General features: G+C 41.4%; 1 protein-coding gene across 3 annotated transcripts in view; it reads right to left on the reverse strand.

Moving 5' to 3' along the window:
- LOC126418823 (CDGSH iron-sulfur domain-containing protein 2 homolog) overlaps positions 1-23,383 on the reverse strand; it is a 104,020-nt gene that overhangs the window by 45,221 nt on the left and 35,416 nt on the right. For all 3 annotated transcript variants that reach the window (XM_050085794.1, XM_050085804.1, XM_050085783.1), the window contains exon 3: positions 10,172-10,285. In XM_050085794.1, coding sequence (XP_049941751.1) covers positions 10,172-10,285 — 114 coding nt within the window. The remainder of the gene's footprint in view (positions 1-10,171; positions 10,286-23,383) is intronic.

The raw sequence follows: 23,383 nt of genomic DNA on the forward strand, positions 1-23,383 counted from the left end.
TCTATTAGTTCTGAAACCACACTGGTAGCCACCTAGATGCTCTTCTACGTATGTTCTTAACCACCCAGCCATGATTTTTCCTAATACTTTATATACTATACAGAGCAGTGCAATTCCTCTACAATTCCCACAGTCAGCTTTGTCATGTTTCTTATGTATAGGGCAGAGTATTGCTGTACTCCAATGTTACGGCATATTTTCTTTCCACCACATTTCCACTATAATCTCATGCAAAATCCTTACTAGATTTTCTCCACCATATTTTATCATTTCTGCTGTAATACTGTCTTCTCTCCCCCCCCCCCCCCCCCCCCCCAATGAACCATACACCTTGCTGTTGGTGGGGAGGCTTGCGTGCCTCAACAATACAGATAGCCGTACCGTAGGTGCAACCACAACGGAGAGGTATCTGTTGAGAGGCCAGACAAACGTGTGGTTCCTGAAGAGGGGCAGCAGCATTTTCAGTAGTTGCAGGGGCAACAGTCTGGATGATTGATTGATCTGGCCTTGTAACACTAACCAAAACGGCCTTGCTGTGCTGGTACTGCGAACGGCTGAAAGCAAGGGGAAACTACAGCCGTAATTTATTTTTCCCGAGGGCATGCAGCTTTACTGTATGATTAAATGATGATGGCGTCCTCTAGGGTGAAATATTCCGGAGGTAAAATAGTCCCCCATTCGGATCTCTGGGTGGGGACTACTCAGGAGGACGTCGTTATCAGGAGAAAGAAAACTGGCATTCTATGGATCGGAGCGTGGAATGTCAGATCCCTTAATCGGGCAGGTAGGTTAGAAAATTTAGAAAGGGAAATGGATAGGTTAAAGTTAGATATAGTGGGAATTAGTGAAGTTCGGTGGCAGGAGGAACAAGATTTCGGGTCAGGTGAATACAGGGTTATAAATACAAAATCAAATAGGGGTAATGCAGGAGTACGTTTAATAATGAATAAAAAGATAGGAGTACGGGTAAGCTACCACAAACAGCATAGTGAACATATTATTGTGGCCAATATAGACACGAAGCCCATGCCTACAATAGTAGTAAAAGTTTATATGCCAACTAGCTCTGCAGATGATGAAGAAATTGAAGAAATGTATGATGAGATAAAAGAAATTATTCAGGTAGTGAAGGGAGACCGAAATTTAATAGTCATGGGTGACTGGAATTCGACAGTAGGAAAAGGGAGAGAAGGAAACATAGTAGGTGAGTATGGATTGGGGCTAAGAAATGAAAGAGGAAGCCGTCTGGTAGAATTTTGCACAGAGCATAACTTAATCATAGCTAACACTTGGTTCAAGAATCATGAAAGAAGGTTGTATACATGGAAGAATCCTGGAGATACTAAAAGGTATCAGATAGATTATATAATGGTAAGACAGATTTAGGAACCAGGTTTTAAATTGTAAGGCATTTCCAGGGGCAGATGTGGACTCTGACCACAATCTATTGGTTATGAACTGTAGATTAAAACTGAAGAAATTGCAAAAAGGTGGGAATTTAAGGAGATGGGACCTGGATAAACTGACTAAACCAGAGGTTGTACAGAGTTTCAGGGAGAGCATAACGGAACAATTGATAGGAATGGGGGAAAGAAATACAGTAGAAGACGAATGGGTAGCTCTGAGGGATGAAGTAGTGAAGGCAGCAGAGGATCAAGTAGGTAAAAAGACAAGAGCTAGTAGAAATCCTTGGGTAATGGAAGAAATATTGAATTTAATTGATGAAAGGAGAAAATATAAAAATGCAGTAAATGAGCAGGCAAACATGAATACAAACGTCTCAAAAATGAGATGGACAGGAAGTGCAAATGGCTAAGCAGGACAAATGTAAGGATGTAGAGGCTTATCTCACTAGGAGTAAGATAGATACAGCCTACAGGAAAATTAGAGAGACCTTTGGAGAAATGAGAACCACTTGCATGAATATCACGAGCTCAGATGGAAACCCAGTTCTAAGCGAAGAAGTGAAAGCAGAAAGGTGGAAGGAGTATATAGAGGGTCTATACAAGGACGATGTGCTTGAGGACAATATTATGGAAATGGAAGAGGATGTAGATGAAGATGAAATGGGAGATACGATACTGCGTGAAGAGTTTGACAGAGCACTGAAAAACATGAGTCGAAACAAGGCCCCGGGAGTAGACAACATTCCATTGGAACTACTGACGGCCTTGGGAGAGCCAGTCCTGACAAAACTCTACCATCTGGTGAGCAAGACGTACGAAACAGGCGAAATACCCTCAGACTTCAAGAAGAATATAATAATTCCAATCCCAAAGAAAGCAGGTGTTGACAGATGTGAAAATTACCGAACTATCAGTTTAATAAGTCACAGCTGCAAAATACTAACGCGAATTCTTTACAGATGAATGGAAAAACTGGTAGAAGCCGACCTCGGGGAAGATCAGTTTGGATTCCGTAGAAATGTTGGAACATGTGAGGCAATACTGACCTTACGACTTATCTTAGAAGGAAGATTAAGGAAAGACAAACCTACATTTCTAGCATTTGTAGACTTAGAGAAAGCTTTTGACAATGTTGACTGGAATACTCTCTTTCAAATTCTGAAGGTGGCAGGGGTAAAATACAGGGAGCGAAAGGCTATTAATAATTTGTACAGAAACCAGATGGCAGTTATAAGAGTCGAGGGGCATGAAAGGGAAGCAGTGGTTGGGAATGGAGTGAGACAGGGTTGTAGCCTCTCCCCGATGTTATTCAATCTGTATATTGAGCAAGCAGTAAAGGAAACAAAAGAAAAATTTGGAGTAGGTATTAAAATCCAGGGAGAAGAAATAAAAACTGAGGTTTGCCGATGACACTGTAATTCTGTCAGAGACAGCAAAGGACTTGGAAGAGCAGTTGAACGGAATGGACAGTGTCTTGAAAGGAGGATATAAGATGAACATCAACAAAAGCAAAACGAGGATAATGGAATGTAGTCAAATTAAGTCGGGTGATGCTGAGGGAATTAGACTAGGAAATGAGACACTTACAGTAGTAAATGAGTTTTGCTATTTGGGGAGCAAAATAACCGATGATGGTCGAAGTAGAGAGGATATAAAATGTAGACTGGCAATGGCAAGTAAAGCGTTTCTGAAGAAGAGAAATTTGTTAAGATCGAGTATAGATTTAAATGTATTTGTATGGAGTGTCGCCATGTATGGAAGTGAAACATGGACAATAAATAGTTTGGACAAGAAGAGAATAGAAGATTTTGAAATGTGGTGCTACAGAAGAATGTTGAATATTAGGTGGGTAGATCACGTAACTAATGAGGAGGCATTGAATAGGATTGGAGAGAAGAAAAGTTTGTGGCACAGCTTGACTAGAAGAAGGGATCGGTTGGTAGGACATGTCCTGAGGCATCAAGGGATCACGAATTTAGCATTGGACGGCAGTGTGGAGGGTAAAAATCGTAGAGGGAGACCAAGAGATGAATACACTAAGCAGATTCAGAAGGATGTAGGTTGCAGTAGGTACTGGGAGATGAAGGAGCTTGCACAGGATAGATTAGCACGGAGAGCTGCATCAAACCAGTCTCAGGACTGAAGACCACAACAACATCAACAACTGTGTTCTCCCAGAGCTTTATTGTTTTTAAGTGTCTTGGTACTAACTAACTTCTTGTGCGTTCTGCCACTGATCCCTGGTGCTCCTCATCTCCATTTGCTTTCTGCTCGATCTCTTCTGCCGTACCGGCATCAACCCCACCTTCATCTTCGGTGTCTGTTCAGTAGTTCATTAAAATACTCCAACCATGTGTCTAAATCTGATCTTTTCTTCTAATCAGATTTCCCTTATTCTCTTTACAGAAAACGGCTCTGGGTTGGAATACTTTCCTTGTATCTTTAACCCTCATATAGAATTTCCTTGTTTCTTGAGCAGAATATCTCTCCTAACTCATCAATCCACCGTTTTTCAAATTCTCTTTCCTCCTGCATTCCTTATCTGCTTCCCTTCTCTTCAAGTGGTAATCTACAGTACCTCTAGTTCTCTGTAGCATTCCTTTTCTTGTGCCATTTCTATCTTCCTCCTACAGTCTTTATCAAACCAGCTCTGGGTTCTCAATTGCTTCTTTCTGCCCAGTACTGTTTCAGCTGTCTCAAGTATTAGTCCTTTAACCATTTCCTATCTTTCTTCAATATCTTCTCTTGCCACTCTTTTTAAAATGATTACTATTTTTGATGATATTTTGTCACATCAGCAAGGCACATGGAACCACTTTCAACATTAATATTACTCTGCCTTTTCCACTTAAGAGTTTGAAAGCATTTTGTCTCATTTCATTAAACAATTCCACTAAACGCCACTCATTCTTGACTTAATGCACATAAAACACTGAAGTTTCTCAGAGTTCTGATCAGCAACCATCGATTCCTGAAAAATCTTGGCAGTTCAAATACATTCATTAGCTCCATCATATTAAAAACCAAATCTGACTTTTTCATGTTGAAACATGGTGATTTTTCTCCAAAATTTAGGATTCAAAATTTTTTGAGCTGAAAGCATTCTGTGTACGGAAATTGTGAGTCCTTCAGTTACTGCCCAGTACACATTTCTTCAGTGTTTCCTTAAATAGTCAACTATTGCTATGTTGTTTCCTCACGTTTCCTTTACAAACTGCTCTTACGAGAAATCTTCAGGGTGGAACAGGAATGTTCACTGATGTAATGAACAACATTGCTCCATCCTGGTACACACCTATCATCTGCTGCCATGTATTCTTCATGAAGGGAAGAAACCAATGCCCAAAGTTTTGCAGACTTACAAACACACTGAATTTTCATATGATAAGTAAATACATTTTTTCACAACAGACTTTATCGTAACTTAAGAATGCCACAGTGTAAGTACGCCCACTAGGCAACAACAAAGTTTTCCATATGAGAATTGGCAATTTATCTAAATGTCAAAGTGACTTTCAGGGAGAGACTTCACATGACAACTTCTGCTGTTTCATAGTCGAATAGTTTAAGTTTTCTACCAATTTTGCATGTAATTTGTATTTAATATTTTTCACAAATTCCCACACATACAGCAGGTATCAACACAGTCAATTACAAAACAGCAGACAACACACAAGATATTCAAAACAAGTTATTTCACAAAGTAAATCAATCTGAACATGATACATAAAGCAAAGAAAATATCAAGAAAACATTTTTAATAACAACTTATAGACTGACACAGCAGACCTGACTGTATAAAAATTAACAAAATTACAATACAAGAAATTGACATACATATATAGATGAAAAGGAAATGTGGCTAAATGGATTTTATGCTAAGCTATGTGTTTGACAAGCAGTAAAAGCAATTATTTTAGTGACTGTTTTGGCAGTTTCCCATAAGAAATATGTAAAGCGCGCACACACACACACACACACACACACACACACACACACACACACACACACAGTATTGCCTCTGTTTAGTCCTTTCTGATATAAATTGTGGTAACAGAAAGTGGAGTGTAGGACATTCACTACCTTTTGACACTAACCCCAAAAGCTTCATTTACAGCTTCATATGAAGTGAACAAAAGTGAATGAGCATTTAGACAATTCACTAGTGTTCACAACTTCTGGCTTGTACCTGTTGAGACACATTTACACTTTAGGTTATGTAAGGCAATAAGAGATGAGCATATAAGAATAACTCTCCAAATGCAGCATATTTCTTTTGCACTCAAGTTGTCAGCAGAGGTTTCATTCAATATAACACTAAGTATAGTCATGATGTAGAACAGTGGTATTTAGATAGGATACTTTCTGCAATGAATATTCTGAGAATGATTATAGCAAGCAAAATGGCATAGAGAAAGAAAAATAAGTGCATGTGCATTTCTGTGCAGGTGTGAAATCCAACTCCAGCCTCCCTTAACCTTGTTTCAAAACTTTATACATACATTCACTGAAGATTTTTGACAGTTACTTGCAGCAAATGAGGGAAAAACTGAAATGCAGGGCACTAACTACTGAAAAGCAACTGCGCCTGAAGAAAGCCCAGCAATTCCACTCCAATTCTTAGAAACAAGAGATAGTTACATGTATTGTTAATTACTTGCTTCACATTTGACCAATGAAAGCAAATTTTCCCAGCTGTTCATACCAAGGTGAGCACTGAAGTGGGGTTTGCATAAACTTTGACAATCCCTTTAATGAACAATGCCCAGTGGATCACAAATTATTACCCAAGACTTTGCACTAAATAAGAGTGAATGCTTCTGCTGTACCACCTTTCACACCTTCAGACAATGGTCTGTATACTGATGCTAATTTGCTTCAAATGAAAATCTTCAAGACATGTCCTATATTCTTTCCTTTTAACTTAGTTGTCATTAAAACATGTCTTACTTCCATAGGTTGAGAGCATAATTGTTTAGATAGTAATACCACTGTATAAAGCTTACAGGCAGCAGCACTTTGATACTTTTATTCAAAAAATTATTCTGGTGTCTCAAACTGAGCCACTGTTAATTGATATGACTAGTACTGCATCAAATGCTGGCTCGCAAGCAACCTTCCAATGTTCATATGCATGTAAAAACACAGTGAAATTCAGATAATAAGTGTTATGAACACTGTCAAACTCAGGAAGCAAGGAACTGTTACTGGCTTGTGACAGGGTCATGTTTCTGACAAAAACAGATTTTTTCAGAAGAAGACATTCATATGAACTGGAGGGTGAAAATGATCCTGCTGTTAGTGAAACTGATGGGATTATGAATATTATGCAGAAGTTCCAATTAGTGAAGTTCACCATTCATGGCAAAGCCAACAAAACTTCCTCAGTCCACCTAGCATCTATTCAGCTAGATAGATGTTCCACCAATCTACGTTTCATTTACATTATAGACTTATCTTCCCCTTCCTGATCTCTATGTCATCACGTTTCTTGTAATAATTCCCACCTAATAATTCCCAACACATCTCTCCAATGCTCCGTGTGCAACCCAAAATTGTGCAATAGTTGCCACATTGAATGTCCATGTGCCACAGCAAGACCAAGTTGGTAACAAAAGGTCTGTTTCACTGAAAACTTACTGTAAGCATTCCTTATTTTTCACAGTTACATTTATTTCTTTTAGCTGCCAGGTCTTCAACAAATTCACTATCAATGTTACAATTTTAATTCGACAAATGTTATTTTTGTCTTTTTACACATGACTTTCAGGCTCTTTTCCAAACAGTTGTATTAAGATTTTCCACTCAGAAAACAGCACCATGTCATTAGTTAAAGGTGGTAGGTACGTTCCATCAACATGAATCATTTATTTTCACATTTTTGGAAAGTTGTGAACATTTTCTAGGCCTGCTGAGAAAAGTTCTGCATTTTCTTCTCCAATTCCTATCAATTCTGAATTTCTGCTACCCACCAGTCTTACGGAATTTGTAACATGATGGACATACGTTCAACATACTACCATAGGTTGAACCACCACCTTGTTCCTCCAGGACTGCCAGCATCAATTCAGTTGAAACAGAGTCCAAAACTCAAATCTATTTATTCCAAGTGAAATATAACTTCATACTATTAACTGTTCTGTCCTACAATTTTATTCACAGCAGCAAAATGGTTCATTACACTAAATCCACTTCTAAAATCAAATTTTTACCTTTGATTCATTAAAATTGTATACTGTTTCTATAAATTTAGGTATTGAAAATTTTAGTGAATGTGCCAAGTACATTTTTGAATGTGTCTGACCCCATGTGAAGTGGAACATTTACAGCACTACTACAGTTTCAGAATGTTTCTGTCTGACACATTCTGTACATAATTTTGGAGGTTTTATTTGCATCAATTTGCACCAGGTTTAAGAAATTCTACTGAACTACCACCTCCCAGTCTCTTGTTTCTTCACCTTTCTGGCTTTAAACACCATCTCGTATTACATACTGAATATTATTAATTATTCACAAGAGGTTTTTCTTATTTCACAAATAAAATAAACTATTTTTAGAAATGAACATAAAATTACAAGGAGACATATGTACAAAGTACATCAGAAAATTCATAAAACTTTATGGTAAATCTGTTCATAATCCCTGTTGTAAGTTAAGTTAATAGATTTGAAGCTGATGGACTTAATCTTGGGAACATGTTCTGTCTCCCCTGAAACTGTGACATTATTTCGAGATATTGTTTCATTATTTTCCCAAAAATCATTACTCTCACTGTTAATGCACTAAGCATCTTTTTTCTAGTATACCTGAACAAAACAACAACCAGCACATCACATTTGTTGACAGTTTGTGCTGTCAATGGTAATACCATCCTACTGAAGCCCATAGGTGCTTCTCTGCTCAAATACAGTATGGAAGAAATTTAATAGTGAAGGTTTGGGTGGATCTGTCAATATTTTTCGAACTACAAGTCACCCAAAAACGATTATAACAACATACAAACTGATTCAGTATGACAATGACAACTATAATACTGGTTCAGCTACAAATTACTGAACATCTTTGCTCCTCAGAAACTGAAGATCAGTTCTGCCCAGGATGGGGGAACAAGAATTGCAATAGACAACTTGAATTCAGATGTAACTTATTTACAGTTGTCTGATCACTATGCATTTAAGGGAGCACAAAGACCAGAGTTAATTTAAACAATGAAGCCAACGCCAGTAAGCTAACTGTTTATGTGAACAAAATTTCAGTATCTATAGAGTGGTTTATCTCTCACTGCATATATTGAGTACAGCTGTAAACCTTCAGATTACTTCCAGAACCTTCTTCCAGAAAATTGTCTATACAAATCTGCTGTATAACACTACTGATTTGCAAGAATTATAATATAGTCCTTTTTCTTTGAACACTGAATGGACACTTCACATTTACAAAGCATTTCTCGACTGGGGAAATATGACAAGTTATAAATGCAGCAAAACCAGCGACCTACCAAAATATAGGGTAATTTCTCAGCACTACTTAACACTTCACTCTCAAAAAGTTAGTTGAGACCTTTGAAATACATGACTGTCCGTTTTTGGGGAATGAAGAACGAGTCCAATCATCATACTTAAGTATTCTTTCAGGCAAGTGGGATGGAAACTACTCAATTGTCTGATAACATTTAGCAAGTTAATAGTGCCATAATATATAGCCAGTGTCCTTTGCATGCAGGTTGAGACAATACTGCTCCCAAACAATTACACTGGAAAGAAAATTAGAAATGAAAACACAGATTCACACCATTCATTAGATCTTAACATGAATTTCTACGCAGAACTAAAAAGAAAGACCAATGCATGCAACCATAGAAATATTCAAATATTACAGGAATCACTAAAACCATGACTACTCTTCTTGTGATTCCCAAAAAATGTGTTAATACACAAAGGCTTCAATGGTGTTTCCTGCAAAGTAACTCTCACTTGAAAAATTAAAATCACCCAAGACAAATTTATCATTGACATAATTAATAAACCATAAAAATACTTGTGGTTATTAGTTTAAATTTTATTGCCCCATAAAGTGTAAATCCAACGACATGTGGATTACCTGTGCAGATATAAATAAGCAGAGGGAAGTGAATTACTCAAAAATTCTTACTCCTATTAAAAAAAAAGAAAAAAAAAAAAAAGTGTTACAAAAGTCACAATAGAAGCAACTCCATTTAATATTGGAATTATGTGATTCAGAAGAAACTTTTGCTTGTATCAAATAGTCAATTGCTTCATCCCAGGTTTTTGGAAATTCTTCCTGATATTCTGAAAGTCTTCTACAACCTGCTTACATGAACACATCTTTGGTTTTCAACACCTTTATTCTGCTTGCCTTTCTTACATTTGAGAGTAAGAGTATGAATTTCCTCAATGCCTGCTGCAAAGCTAAATATTTTACTTTCCCTTCTATTTTCCACTCCCACCATACAACCTTTCCTCTCAAGTAAGGAGAGGAAGTATCAAGCTATGTCAAGAAAACCCAACTTATCCACAGTGAACAAAATGTCCATAGAGCCTTATTCTTCTGGGATAAAATACATTACTAACCGGAGCGACAATAGCAGTAATCTCTACATTCAAATGTTGAAACAATTTCATTATGCATGTCATTCAATTTTCAGTTGCAATGAAGAACAACATTTTGGATAGTAATTAATTTCAAGGTAAGTAATCCAACATATACTCTATGACAAGTAATCTGGAAAAGTAATGAAATACCTTTTTGCTCCGCCAACAACGACAAAAGCTCACTTTGTCACCAATATCCTCGATATCGAAAACATCTGCTACTTTGGCCAGATCTTTCCTTATATCAGGATTGATCATATTTGTCTGCAAACAAGAAAGAAAAAATGTTATTGGACCAACACACAACATACAAAACAAAGTATGTTTCCAACAATGAAAACAATTTTACTGGTAATGACTTGTGAACATCTACATCTATGCTCTGCTAACCACTGAAATGCATTGCTGTGCAGCCATTATTAGGGCTTTTTCCTGTTCCACTCACATATGGAATGTGAGAAAAATCATTGTTTAAATGCATCTGTGTGTACTGTGATTAATCTTGTCCTCACAATCCCTACAAGAGCAATGGCAAAGGTTAAGATAAATTAGTGAATTTATTAATAATCTGAAACTCAATTTTTGAAATAATTTTACTGAATAATTTTGCATTTCATGAAATTATTCAGGCTTTCACATCTGCTGTTTGTAAAATTCAGTGGTTCAGTTGGTTCTATGGCAGAATGGCCATACTTCAACATTTCTTCGTTCCAATGTTTTGCCAGTGCATGTAATAAAAGGAAACCCTTGAAAATGACAACCTTGTCATTTAACAATATTTCATTAAAGTTTAGCATGCATGCATCCCACTCTGGCATACTTCGTATTACAAATCTACCCCAGTCTCTGATACTTCCAACTGCAGATTAATCTATCTAGAAGCGCACAAATTTGTGTATCTTACACCCTGCACCATGCATGTAGAAGGGTTTGGGTGACAAATGGTTCCCTCAGAGAAATTATCAGCAGCCCCCTCCCTGCACCAAGAAATAAAATTGTTTTAGTGTGTCCCCCATCACTCCCATGAACAAATCAACTTCAAGAAATTTTATCCTCCCAGGAAAACTTAGCTATTACATATATGCTCTTCAGCCTTGTTTACTAAGGCTGGCAAATAATCTGGATTTTAGAGAGAGGATAAGGTACTTTATAAGCTGGAAGATGCATGTGTATCAACACCTTGCATCCAAGCTCCCTGCAATGGGGAAGTAAGGACAACTCAAAGCACAAGCATGTCAAAAGGTTTTGAATTAAATGTCTTTGAAGCTGCCAGATCAGTTAAAAAGTTAGTTCCCTTGTTTTGTATCCTTATCTCTGCCCAGGACATTGTCAGGGAAGAAAGTTTTCTAGACATTTTGAAGTCAAAATTTGGAAATAATTTCATTAAGGGGAAGTGAAATCTCTTACTAATTTTGAATATAAATGAACAAGCTTTATTAGTAGAATTACATGCATTTTGTTGTCCACAGTAATCATTCAGAATGTAAAGTTTTAATTATTTTGTACGAAGATTTATTAGAAGAGAGGTCCTGTTTTGTGTATTATTTGCATGAGGTATTCCGCCTGGCCTCCGTGCCGTTCCTAGAGAGTTGAAGATGTAGTTTAAGTCTTGACTGGCAAAGCAGTTGAAGGTGGCAAAGAAGGTTTCCTGTAACAAGATACTTGCCACCTTTTATGTGTTGTATTTAAAGGTGCAAAAAAGCCTCAAACGATTGAAGTTTAGTAAAAATTAAGTTATTCTACAGAAAAGAAGAATATCTAACAAGTCCAGGGGTTTGCAGACAATCCCGAGCCATAGGTCACAATGAGTTAATTTAAAATATAAAAGAACACTCAAAACATTCGCCATTTTTGGCAGATGATTGGAGCATTTTTCATTCTGCTTCCCAACTTTTACTTTGCCATAATTTTGACAGAAGACCACCATAGCTTGGCAACCAATTTAGATTTTTATTGACTGGCAATGACTGATCCAGTGTAGGTCTTTTGTCTTCTAAACTCACTATGTTGCTGCTTATATCACGGCAATGCATAAATCTTTCACCAAACAGGACAACCATTAATTACATTATTTTGTGTATCTTCTTACAAACTTTGAACCAAATGGTCGAAGTATAAAAGATAGAAATGGTGCAGCTAAAAAGATCACAGAAAACTTCTTTGCAAATAAAAGCTAAATAAACCATTTTTTTTTTCAAACTGTTAAAAATCTTGCACCAAGGACCAACACGCCAGTGGCCCAAATTTGAACTGTCAGTCTTGCTCCAGTCCTGACTTACTTAAGGGTGACAATTTTTGCGCATAAAATCCAAAAGGTCCACATTAAAATGGTGCTATTAGGTGAGCACTGAGCCCAATTAAAATCTTTTGCAGAAGGAATTCTATTTGTACCATGTACCTAGCCACCAGCTCCAGTTAGTCATCCAAATTTGTTTGATATACTGGAACATAGCTATAGTATGACAGATGTTTGGATGGCTTTTATAGAAATGTCTACTGGTCTGGGATAAACCAAAAACTTCTTACCCTATATGCCTTTTTCAAATAGGAACTGAGCACCAAGAACTGCCTCCTCCCCCTGGAGTGAAGGATCTGGAGTGAAGATCCAGTAGAAAACCAGTTAATGGTCTGTGCAAGTATTGATAACATGCAGTTTTTGGATGAGTCATACTGACAAAAAAGTTATGACTCGGAGGTTGAAAATAAAATTTTGAAGACATTCACACTGGTGAAATATTAACCAGAAATGAGAAGGAAGAAATACTGCAAATCCTCATAAGAAAATGTTTTCAAATCACCCTGGGATACACAGGACTAAAAATGCAAGCCAAGACTAAAAAAGCAAGCTATTTTTCATTAAACTATCCTGCACCTTTTGCTTTAAAGGAGGTACCTCTTGCTTTAAAGGAGGCAGCAGGTCAAGAGAGATCAGCAAGACACTGAACCAATGTATTCTTGAGACCATGAAATCATTTTAACTATCCTCTGCTACCAGTAAAATATCTATGTGGAGATGCAATTCTCTTACACAGCACCCATTCCCCTAACCGAAGTATTGAAATGAAAAGAGGTATTGGTTACTATTTAAGCTATTGCTGAAAACCAAACGGTACCAAATGCGTAACTTGTACAAATCTGACTTCTGTTATTGACAAGCCCTTACAGACCAGTTGACCCATTACAGCACTTTTTAAATAGACAGTCCGATTAAATGGTTTTACCATTTGGTTTAAATGTGTGGTTTTACCATTTGGTTTAAATGTTATTAGTTGGTGTGTTTAAGAGAGCTGTAGACCAAGCCTTAGGCCTAAGTCTATTACAGAAAACATTGTTACACTTGATATCATGATCATCTCAGGAGCTTAGTCTGAACGTATCGATGTATTAGGACAGGTATTACGAAAATTTTTACCAATTTTTTTTTTTTTGGTTTGTGGTTTTAGGGCGCAAAACTTCTATGGTCATTAGCGCCCAGCCCGTGACGTAGGAAACAGGAAAAAAACGAAATTTAAAATCAGCAGCAATGGGAACAAAGTCATAAAATTTGAGAAACTAAAGGCAGAAGGAATGCTTAAAAATCTACTATAGAAAGGGGTTGGTTGTCCCCAAAAAAAGCTTCAAATGACTGACGTCAGTTCACTGTCACTAATAAACTGTAGAACGCGGTCAGCTGAGCGCGTGTCATCTGCTAAAATCGACGATAGATCAGGCGATAGCTGTAGACGGGAGCGTAACGGATTAAAATAGGAGCACTCAATTAAAAGGTGTCTGACCGTCCACAGCTGAGAGCAGTGGGGACAGAGTGGGGGAGGATCACTGCTTAAAAGATGTCGATGGCTAGAAAGACAGTGCCCTATCCGGAGTCTAGCTAAAATTACCTCCTCCCGACGACGCGTTCGGGAGGAAGAGGTCCAAGCGCAAGGAAGGGCTTTCACTTCCCGCAATTTATTATGGGGAAGTGTTGACCAATGCGCATGCCATAAATGAGCAACTTGGCGACATAAACCGCTCCGTAGATCGGTAAACGGAAGAGACTGAATAGCTGGCCGAGGAAGAGAGATTGCAGCCTTGGCCGCTATATCGGCCGCCTCATTCCCACAGATACCAGCGTGTCCCGGGAGCCAGAGGAACGCCACTGAGACGCCCACCAGGTGGAGCAAGCGCAGACAGTCCTGAATCCGGTGGACCAGAGGGTGCACAGGGTAAAGAGCTTGGAGACTTAGGAGAGAGCTGAGAGAATCTGAGCAGATTACGTACTGTATCCGCTGATGGCGGCGGATGTAGTGGACAGCCTGGAGAACAGCGTAAAGCTCCGCAGTATAAACCGAACACTGGTCGGGAAGCCGAAAGTGATTTGGGGTGTCGCCAACAATATAGGCACTCCCTACACCTAACGATGTTTTCGAGCCATCGGTGTAAATAAATGTGGCTTCCGTCATTTGTGCACATAGAGCAGCAAATGCCCGACGGTAAACAAGTGTAGGGGAACCATCCTTGGGAAATTGACATAGGTCTCTGAGCAAGTCGATCCGGGGATGGAGCCAAGGCGGTGCTGTACCCCAAGTTGTCAAGAAGGTTTTAGGAAAGCGGAAGGAAAGAGAATGGAGCAGTTGACGGAAGCGGACTCCCGGGGGTAGTAGGGAGGAGGAGCGGCCTGCATACCCGACATCAAAGGAGGCGTCGAAAAAAAGGTCATGGGCTGGATTAGCAGGCATGGAAGACAGATGGCTAGCATAACGACTCAGGACTGCCCGCCGATTGGACAGCGGAGGTTCAGCAGTCTCAGCATAAAGGCTTTCCACAGGGCTGGTGTAAAAAGCTCCAGACACTAAACGTAATCCACGGTGGTGGATAGAGTCGAGACGCCGAAGAATAGACGACCGAGCAGAGGAGTAGACTATGCTTCCATAATCCAATTTCGAGCGCACGAAGGCGCGATAGAGGCGGAAAAGGACCACTCGGTCCGCTCCCCAGGAGGTACCATTCAGGACACGGAGGGTGTTAAGGGAACGCAGACAGCGAGCCGAAAGATAGGAAACGTGGGAGGACCAGCACAGTTTTCTGTTAAACGTAAGACCCAAGAATTTAGCGACGTCGGAAAACGGAAGGTTGACAGGACCTAGATGTAAGGAGGGCGGAAGAAACTCCTTACGTCGCCAAAAATTAACACAAACGGTCTTACTGGGTGAGAAACGGAAGCCGGTTTCGACGCTCCACGAGTGGAGGCGATCGAGACATCCTTGAAGACATCTTTCAAGAAGGCTGGTCCGTTGAGAGCTGTAGAAGATCGCAAAATCGTCCACAAAGAGGGAGCCCGAGACATCAGGAAGGAGACAATCCATAATTGGATTAATGGCGATGGCAAACAGTACAACACTCAGCAAGGAGCCCTGGGGTACCCCGTTTTCTTGGGAGAAAGTACGGGAGAGAGTAGTGTTCACCCGCACCCTAAATGTGCGCTCTGCCATAAATTCGCGAAGAAAAAGGGGCAGCCGGCCTCGAAAGCCCCAAGAGAACAGTGTGCGGAGGATGCCTGTCCTCCAACAGGTATCGTATGCTCTCTCCAGATCAAAAAATATTGCTACCGTTTGGCGTTTCCGGAGAAAATTGTTCATGATATAAGCGGAGAGAGCAACAAGATGGTCAACGGCAGAACGATGCTTTCGGAATCCGTATTGGGCTGGTGTTAAAAGACTGCGGGATTCCAGCCACCAAGCTAAACGGTAATTCACCATACGCTCCAAAACCTTACAGACACTACTCGTGAGAGAAATGGGGCGATAGCTAGAGGGGAGATGTTTGTCCTTTCCAGGTTTCGGAACGGGAACGACAATAGCTTCCCGCCATCGCGTGGGGAAGGTACTGTCGGTCCAAATTCGATTATAGAGGCGAAGGAGGTAACGCAGGCTATGGGTTGATAAATGCAGCAACATTTGGACATGGATACCATCCGGTCCTGGGGCGGAGGAGCGAGAAGAAGAGAGGGCATGTTGGAGTTCCCGCATGGAGAAAACAGTATTGTAGCTTTCGTGATTTTGAGAGGAGAAAGCAAGATGTCGCACTTCCGCTGCACGTTTCTTCGGGAGAAACGCTGGCGTGTAATTTGAAGAGCTCGAAATCTCAGCAAAGTGCTGACCCAATGAGTTAGAAATTGCGACGGGGTCCACTAAGGTATCATGCGCGACAGTGAGCCCAGAGACCGGGGAGAAACTAGGCGCGCCTGAGAACCATCGAAGCCGACTCCAAACTTCCGAGGAGGGAGTGAAGATGTTAAATGAGCTAATAAAGAATTTCCAGCTTGCCTTCTTGCTATCGCGGATGACGCGACGGCATCGCGCACGGAGCTGGTTATATCGGATACAGTTGGCCAAAGTTGGATGGTGACGGAAAATGCGAAGAGCACGTCGCCGCTCACATATTGTGTCACGGCATGCCTCGTTCCACCAAGGAACTGGGGGGCGCCGGGGCAATTTGGAGGTGCGTGGTATTGAACGTTCCGCAGCTGTGAGAATAACGTCAGTAACATGTGTGACCTCATCGTCGACGCTGGGAAAGCGACGGTCATCGAATGTCGCTAGAGACGAAAAAAGTGTCCAATCGGCTTGGGCAAACTTCCAGCGTCGCGAGCGCATATATGGCAGTTGAGGCTGCAGTCTAAGAACACATGGAAAGTGGTCACTCGAGTGTGTATCATCAAGGGTGAACCATTCGAAGCGCCGAGCTAGTGGAACAGTACCGACCGCAAGGTCCAAATGAGAGAAATTTGTCGTGGAGGCTGACAAAAATGTGGGGACCCCAGTGTTGAGGCAGACTAGATCTGCTTGGTGGAAGACGTCTAGCAATAGTGAGCCACGTGGACAAGGATGTGGAGATCCCCAAAGCGGGTGGTGGGCATTGAAGTCCCCAACCAGCAAATAGGGGGGTGGAAGCTGATCAAGAAGATGAAGGAGATCAGCTCGTGCCATTGGTGTGGACGATGGAATGTATACCGTACAAAGAGAGAACGTGTATCCAGAAAGGGAAAGACGGACGGCGACAGCTTGGAAGGAAGTGTTTAAGTGGATTGGGTGATAATGGAGAGTATCATGGAGCAGAATCATGAGTCCTCCATGGGCTGGAGTGCAACAAAGCGGTCATGGGGACGCAGCTTTGTTTCCTGAAGACAGAAGATGACCGGCGAGTAGGATCGTAAGAGGATCGACAATTCATCCCGATTGGCTCGAATGCCGCAGATATTCCAGTGGATAATGGACATAGGGTGAACAGAAAATGGAGGAACGTGACCAAGGGTGCTGTCAACTCAACGACTGCTCAGAGCTTGCGACCGACAGCATGGAATGGCATTCAGTCGAAGGCAGAAGATCCTGATCCATAGGTTGGTCAGGAGCAGCTCCTGCCACCAACGATCGGCCAGTTGACCGGCCACCAGCAGTGCGCTTCGGCGACACAGAAGACGGCCGAGGGCGATTTCCGCCAGGTGGTGCTGTAGATGGGACACGCCTTGGCGGAGAAGGAGAGGAACTGTGTTTCTTCGTAGCCTTCTTGGAAGTATGATGTTTAGATGAAGGAGGAACCGATGGTTGTGAAGTTGCGGTACGTAAAAACTAGTCACGAGAATGCTCTTTTTTCGAAGACTTGGCGTCTGACTTTTGGGCTCGAGATTTAGCAGAACCCGACGAAGGGTGAGCCATAGAGTGGGCAGGCGAAAGTGGTGAGGTTGAACGGGCGATCTTTGCGCTGGCCGATCTGACGACCGTGGTACTAAAGGTGAGGTCGCAAGTCTGCGTGGCCGCCTCATTTGTTGGCTGAGGAGAAGCAAGGACAGTGCTGTATTTTCCTTTCTGAGGCACGGTGGGCTGTCGAATGGCGAGTAACTTTCGAGCAGCAAAGGTCGACACCTTTTCCTTCACTCTTATTTCCTGGATGAGATTTTCGTCCTTAAAAACAGGGCAATCTCGAGAGGAAGCAGCGTGGTCACCCATACAGTTGATGCAGCGAGGGGATGGAGGTGGACAAGCACCCTCATGGGCATCCTGGCCACACGTAACACATTTGGCCGGATTGGAACAGGACTGGCTGGTGTGATTGAACCGCTGACATCGATAGCAACGCGTAGGGTTTGGGACATAAGGGCGAACGGAAATTATCTCATAGCCTGCTTTGATTTTTGATGGGAGTTGAACTTTGTCAAATGTCAAGAAGACAGTGCGGGTTGGAATGATGTTCGAGTCAACCCTTTTCATAACCCGATGAACAGCCGTGACGCCCTGGTCAGACAGGTAGTGCTGCATTTCTTCGTCAGACAATCCATCAAGGGAGCGTGTATAAACGACTCCACGCGAGGAATTTAAGGTACGGTGCGGTTCCACCCGGACAGGGAAGGTGTGGAGCAGAGAAGTACGCAGCAATTTTTGAGCCTGGAGGGCACTGTGTGTTTCTAACAACAGGGTGCCATTCCGTAATCTGGAACAAGACTTTACAGGACCCGCAATTGCGTCGACACCTTTCTGAATAATGAAAGGGTTGACCGTGGAAAAGTCGTGACCTTCGTCAGACCGAGAAACAACAAGGAACTGTGGCAACGATGGAAGAACCGTCTGTGGCTGAGACTGTGTGAACTTACGTTTGTGAGCAGACATAGTGGAAGGTGAGGAAACCATTGCGGAAGAATCCCCCATGATTACCGGCATCTCCGATGGCGTGCTCCTCCCTTGTGGGGGCCCTCACCGAGGGCACACCCGCCTTAGGTGATTGTTCACACCTCAGGTCACACCTCCCGACAAACGGACGGAGGGACCAATCGGCACTTTCGGAAGGTATCAGCTCGGGTAATCACCCCTCCCTGGGCCTGGCCATTACCAGGGGGTACGTACGTGTCCTACCTGTCTACCCGGGGCGGGGAATTACGCGTTACCCCGTCACCGGCTACGCATGGAAGTGCGTGGTTCGGCCTTCAGACACGCACAGGGAGGAAAAAAGAGAAAGGGAAAGGAAAGAAGAGGGGGTCTCAAACGCCGCAGCGGAGAAAAGGGCAAGGAGAAGAGGGAAGGAAAAGAGAAGGACAGAGGAAGGACGAGGACTGGCAAGTGTAGAAAGCAAGGAATTTGGAACAGTTTCGAGCGTCCGTCTCCGGACGTAGGCACAAACCATACTCCCAGAGGGGGAGAAAGGGAAGGAAAGAGCCAGAGGTGAGGGGGGGGGGGCGAAGATGGGGGACGGGGAGGGATGCGGAAAGGGAAGGGAAGGTATGCAGCCCGGAAAGGAAGGAGGGCCACATTAGCTCGGGGTCCCGTGCTCGCTACGCACGTGTCCACAAAAGAGTTGTGGACCCCCTGGGGGGAATTTTTACCAAAGAGGATCACAGTGAAATTGAGCTAATCCTCTTTTGGAGTACACTCCCTGGACTCAGTACACTTCATCCATACACAGTGCATCTCATTTATCTTGACCACCCTAAATAACTGTCTGTCCAGATGCAAATTACAATATGTTTCAAGCTAATGCTCTCTGGCCATGATGGGGACATAAATCAACATGATTGCCTTCATTGTAGCTTTGTTTTTACAGAAATATGAACAGCAGTACAAGTTTTTAAATGGCACCCTGTATATTTTATTCGGTAATTCATTTCCTCTCCTAAAGGCCTATTCAAAAATGTACCACAATGTACCATTCCCTGAAACACAATGTTATTAATTACATAACAAAACATTAATGATGACGCTCCCAGTGCTTAGTGCAGGTATTCGGGGTAATGGAACACATCCACGTGCTGACATTGACAGGGACAAACGTAAACATGAGTAGAATGTGCACCTGTCATTCCGTCAGACATCATCAGTTGAAGAGTTGTGTGAGTAGAATGTACACCAAAGAAGAGAAGGTAGAAAATCTACTCATCTATAGGGAATGGAAGTTAGCAGAACAGTAATCGCAACACTGTTTTCTTATGTATGGGTACATTTGGTACAGTAGTTTAGTCCTTTTAAATACTGTTGCATAGAGTAGGCACACAGTAAAGGCTGTCCTTAGAACAAACTGCATCGACATAACGTTTCTTTTATTGTTGCTGTTGTTGAAGGTAGGTGAAATGTTACGCAGGCAGCGGAACCGTACAGAGAGCGATATACTGACAAGAACCCACCTTCCTGACAGGTATTTTCTTGTGACGCTTCAGGAAACAAAGTTTCAACCCACAACAACGCAATCCTCGTCGCACTCGCACAGACGAAACTGCTGAAGTTACTGTTCTCTCTTCCGTAGCTATGAGTCCACATATGAGCACACAACAGCTTGAACACGAGATTGGCATTTCTAAACCAAGTGTACATCGTATTCTTACACATCACCAGTTCCATCCTTAGCATTTACACCTACATCATAAAGAACTGCATGGAAATGATTTCCGGAATCGTGTACAGTTCTGTCAGTGGGCACAGTAGCAAATCCTCGCGAACCCGAACTACTTTTCCAATGTTATATTTACCAATGAATATTCCTTCTCAAACAAGGTAAATACAAAGAACATGCATTATTGGTCCAGCTACAACCCACGGTGGCTTAGACAGGTGGAACATCAGCATCAATGGAGAGTTAACATCTGGTGTGGGATGCTTGGTACTACAATTGTTGGCCCTTATTTCATTAATGGTAGTCTATAAACAGCACATCGTAAGCTGACTTCCTCAGACAAATTCTTTCTCCTCTTCTGGATGAAATGCATGTCCAGCACAGAATGCCTTGCATGCACATCACGTTCTGAACTGAAGGTATCCTGCCAGATGGATTGGTCGAGGAGGAACAGTTACTTGACCTGCTAGGTCTCCTAATTTAAATCCTGTGGACTTTTTTTTGGACACATTAAAGACGTTGTCTATAGCAATATTCCAGCAACTCGAGAGAACATGCAGGAAAGTATTATGTTTGCTTTTAATTCTCTTCAGCAGGCAACACTGAAAGCAGTAAATAATTCTTTCGTTCAACGAGTGCACTGGCGTATTAGTGTCCAGGGTCACCACTTTGAGCACCTTTGAACGTTCTACTCCAGGGCAATTGGTACAGGAGAGTCAAAGTCAATTTTGTTTTATGTTTTTACTTGCTTTTCATTTCTTTTCTGACAACTCCAGCAAGCGGACGAGTATGTGATCCCAGGCTCAAAGTCAATGCTGTGTTAAGTAATTAATAATGTGTTTTAGTGATTGATACACTGTGATACATTTTTTAATAATGTCTTTAGGAAAGGAAATGAATTACAGTAAAAACTATTTACCATCACTCTTTAAACTGTCATTTTCTGTTAACCGTCATTGCTGTAACAGCATAATAATACTGTAATAACATAATGCTCTAAGGTGACGCGTTTGCTTTATTTATTTTGTCTATTTTAGTGGGAAGTGAATGTACCCACCTGCCGTAGAATGGTACATAAAATATGACCTTCAGTTGACGTGCTAACATATCTCCCCCTTTTCTTGCCTTTGTCTCACTTGAGTCAACAATCACCACTGGATCGGTTTCCAGTTGTGGCGAGAAGACTAATTGTCGCAGTGTATCTAGCAGGCTGAGCCGTGTTACGTGTTTTCCACTTGAATAAGCTTTATTGACTAATATTTTACACTGCCGTATTTAGTGCAGGTGTGTGTGATACAGTGACTTGATAAAATGTCTGAAAAACGTAAACGTGTTGTTTTAGGACTTAATCAAAAACTTGGAATTATAAAACGCTTCAGGAATGGCGAAACTGCGACAAGTTTAGCGCTGATTTATGGTATTGGAAGAACAACAATTAACGATATAAAACGTGATGCTGATAAAATAGAACAACATGTGTCAACAATGCAGAGCACGGATGGAGATGTGCGAACAAGAAAGACAATGAAACCTGCTAAATATGACGAATTGGACACTGCAATGTACCGATGGTTTATACAAGCAAGAAGTCATGGGCTTCCACTTTCAGGGCCTATAATAATGGCCAAGGCGGTTGAAATAAACAACAAACTTGATGGTGACTCATCTTTTAAAGCAAGTATTGGATGGCTCAACAAGTTTAAATTTCGTCATGGCATTCGCCAACTTGATATCAGTGGAGAAAAACTCAGTGCGCATAGCTCTGTAATTGATGAGTTCCGGGAACAATTTAAAGAAAAAAATGGCTGAATTGAATCTTGTTAGGGAGCAAGTTTACAATTGTGATGAAACTGGGCTTCATTGGAAGGCTTTACCACAAAAGACATTAGCATCACTCTCTGAAAAAGCTGCTCCAGGTTTCAAAGCACAAAAAGGTCGCATCACTGCTTTGGTTTGAGCAAATGCGACCAGCAATCAGACTCCCCTGCTTGCGATTGGGAAATCAAGAAAACCTCATGCATTCAAGAATTTGAATGCTCTCCCTGCACAATACTACACCCAGAAGAGTGCTTGGATAGATCAATTTTTTCTGACTGGTTTCACAAACAATTTGTACCTCAAGTTAGAGCACATTTGGCTGAAAAAAGTTGCCACAGAAAGCGCTATTGCTATTAGACAATGCCCCAACGCACCCTACTTGTGAAATGAAAAGTTATGACGGCAACATAACATGTCTCTTCCTTCCAGCAAACAACTTCACTTATACAGCCCATGGATCAGGGAATCCTCGAAAACATGAAATGTCGTTATAGAAAAATATTTATCGAAAGTTTGCTCTCATCTGATGAATCAACATCTGTAAAACAGTTTTGGAGGTCTTACAGTATTAAAGATGCCATTTTCAATGTTGCCAGTGCATGGAGTGATTTGTCAGTGTCAAATCTCAAGAACATCTGGAATAACCTTTGGCCTCAACCTAGAGGCGAAGAATTGGAGGAACCTGAGTGTGGAACAGTTTACGAGATGGTCAATTTGTGTAATAATTCACAAATCAGCACAAATTTGAGGTCAGAAGTATCAGAGTGGTTAGAGTGTGACAAAGTGAATGGGGTTTTCAAATTTTGAGTGATGACGAAATTGTTGCCAGCGTAAGTGCCACCAAAGAAGAAGAAGTGGCTCATGAAGACGAGTGTTCAAACCATGAAGAAAAGCAAACTATTAGCCATTTAGAGGCCGAAACAATGCTGTCCAAGTGTATAGAATGGTTTGAAAGCCAATAAGAGGCTAATGCAACTCGGGCACTACGGCTCCAAAAAATACGAAATATTGCCGCAGTGAAAGCTCGAACATCAAAAAGGCAGAAGAAACTGGCTGACTATTTCCAAGCTAGATAAACTATTTCACCCGTAAGTTTACAGTAAGTACTGTACCGTACTGTAAACTTACAGGTGAAATAGTACTGTACATTACGTATTTTGCAACTGTTGTAGCTACTGTACAGATGTTTTTATC

The sequence above is a fragment of the Schistocerca serialis genome, chromosome 1 (assembly GCF_023864345.2).
Source record: "Schistocerca serialis cubense isolate TAMUIC-IGC-003099 chromosome 1, iqSchSeri2.2, whole genome shotgun sequence".
Lineage (NCBI taxonomy): Eukaryota > Metazoa > Arthropoda > Insecta > Orthoptera > Acrididae > Schistocerca > Schistocerca serialis.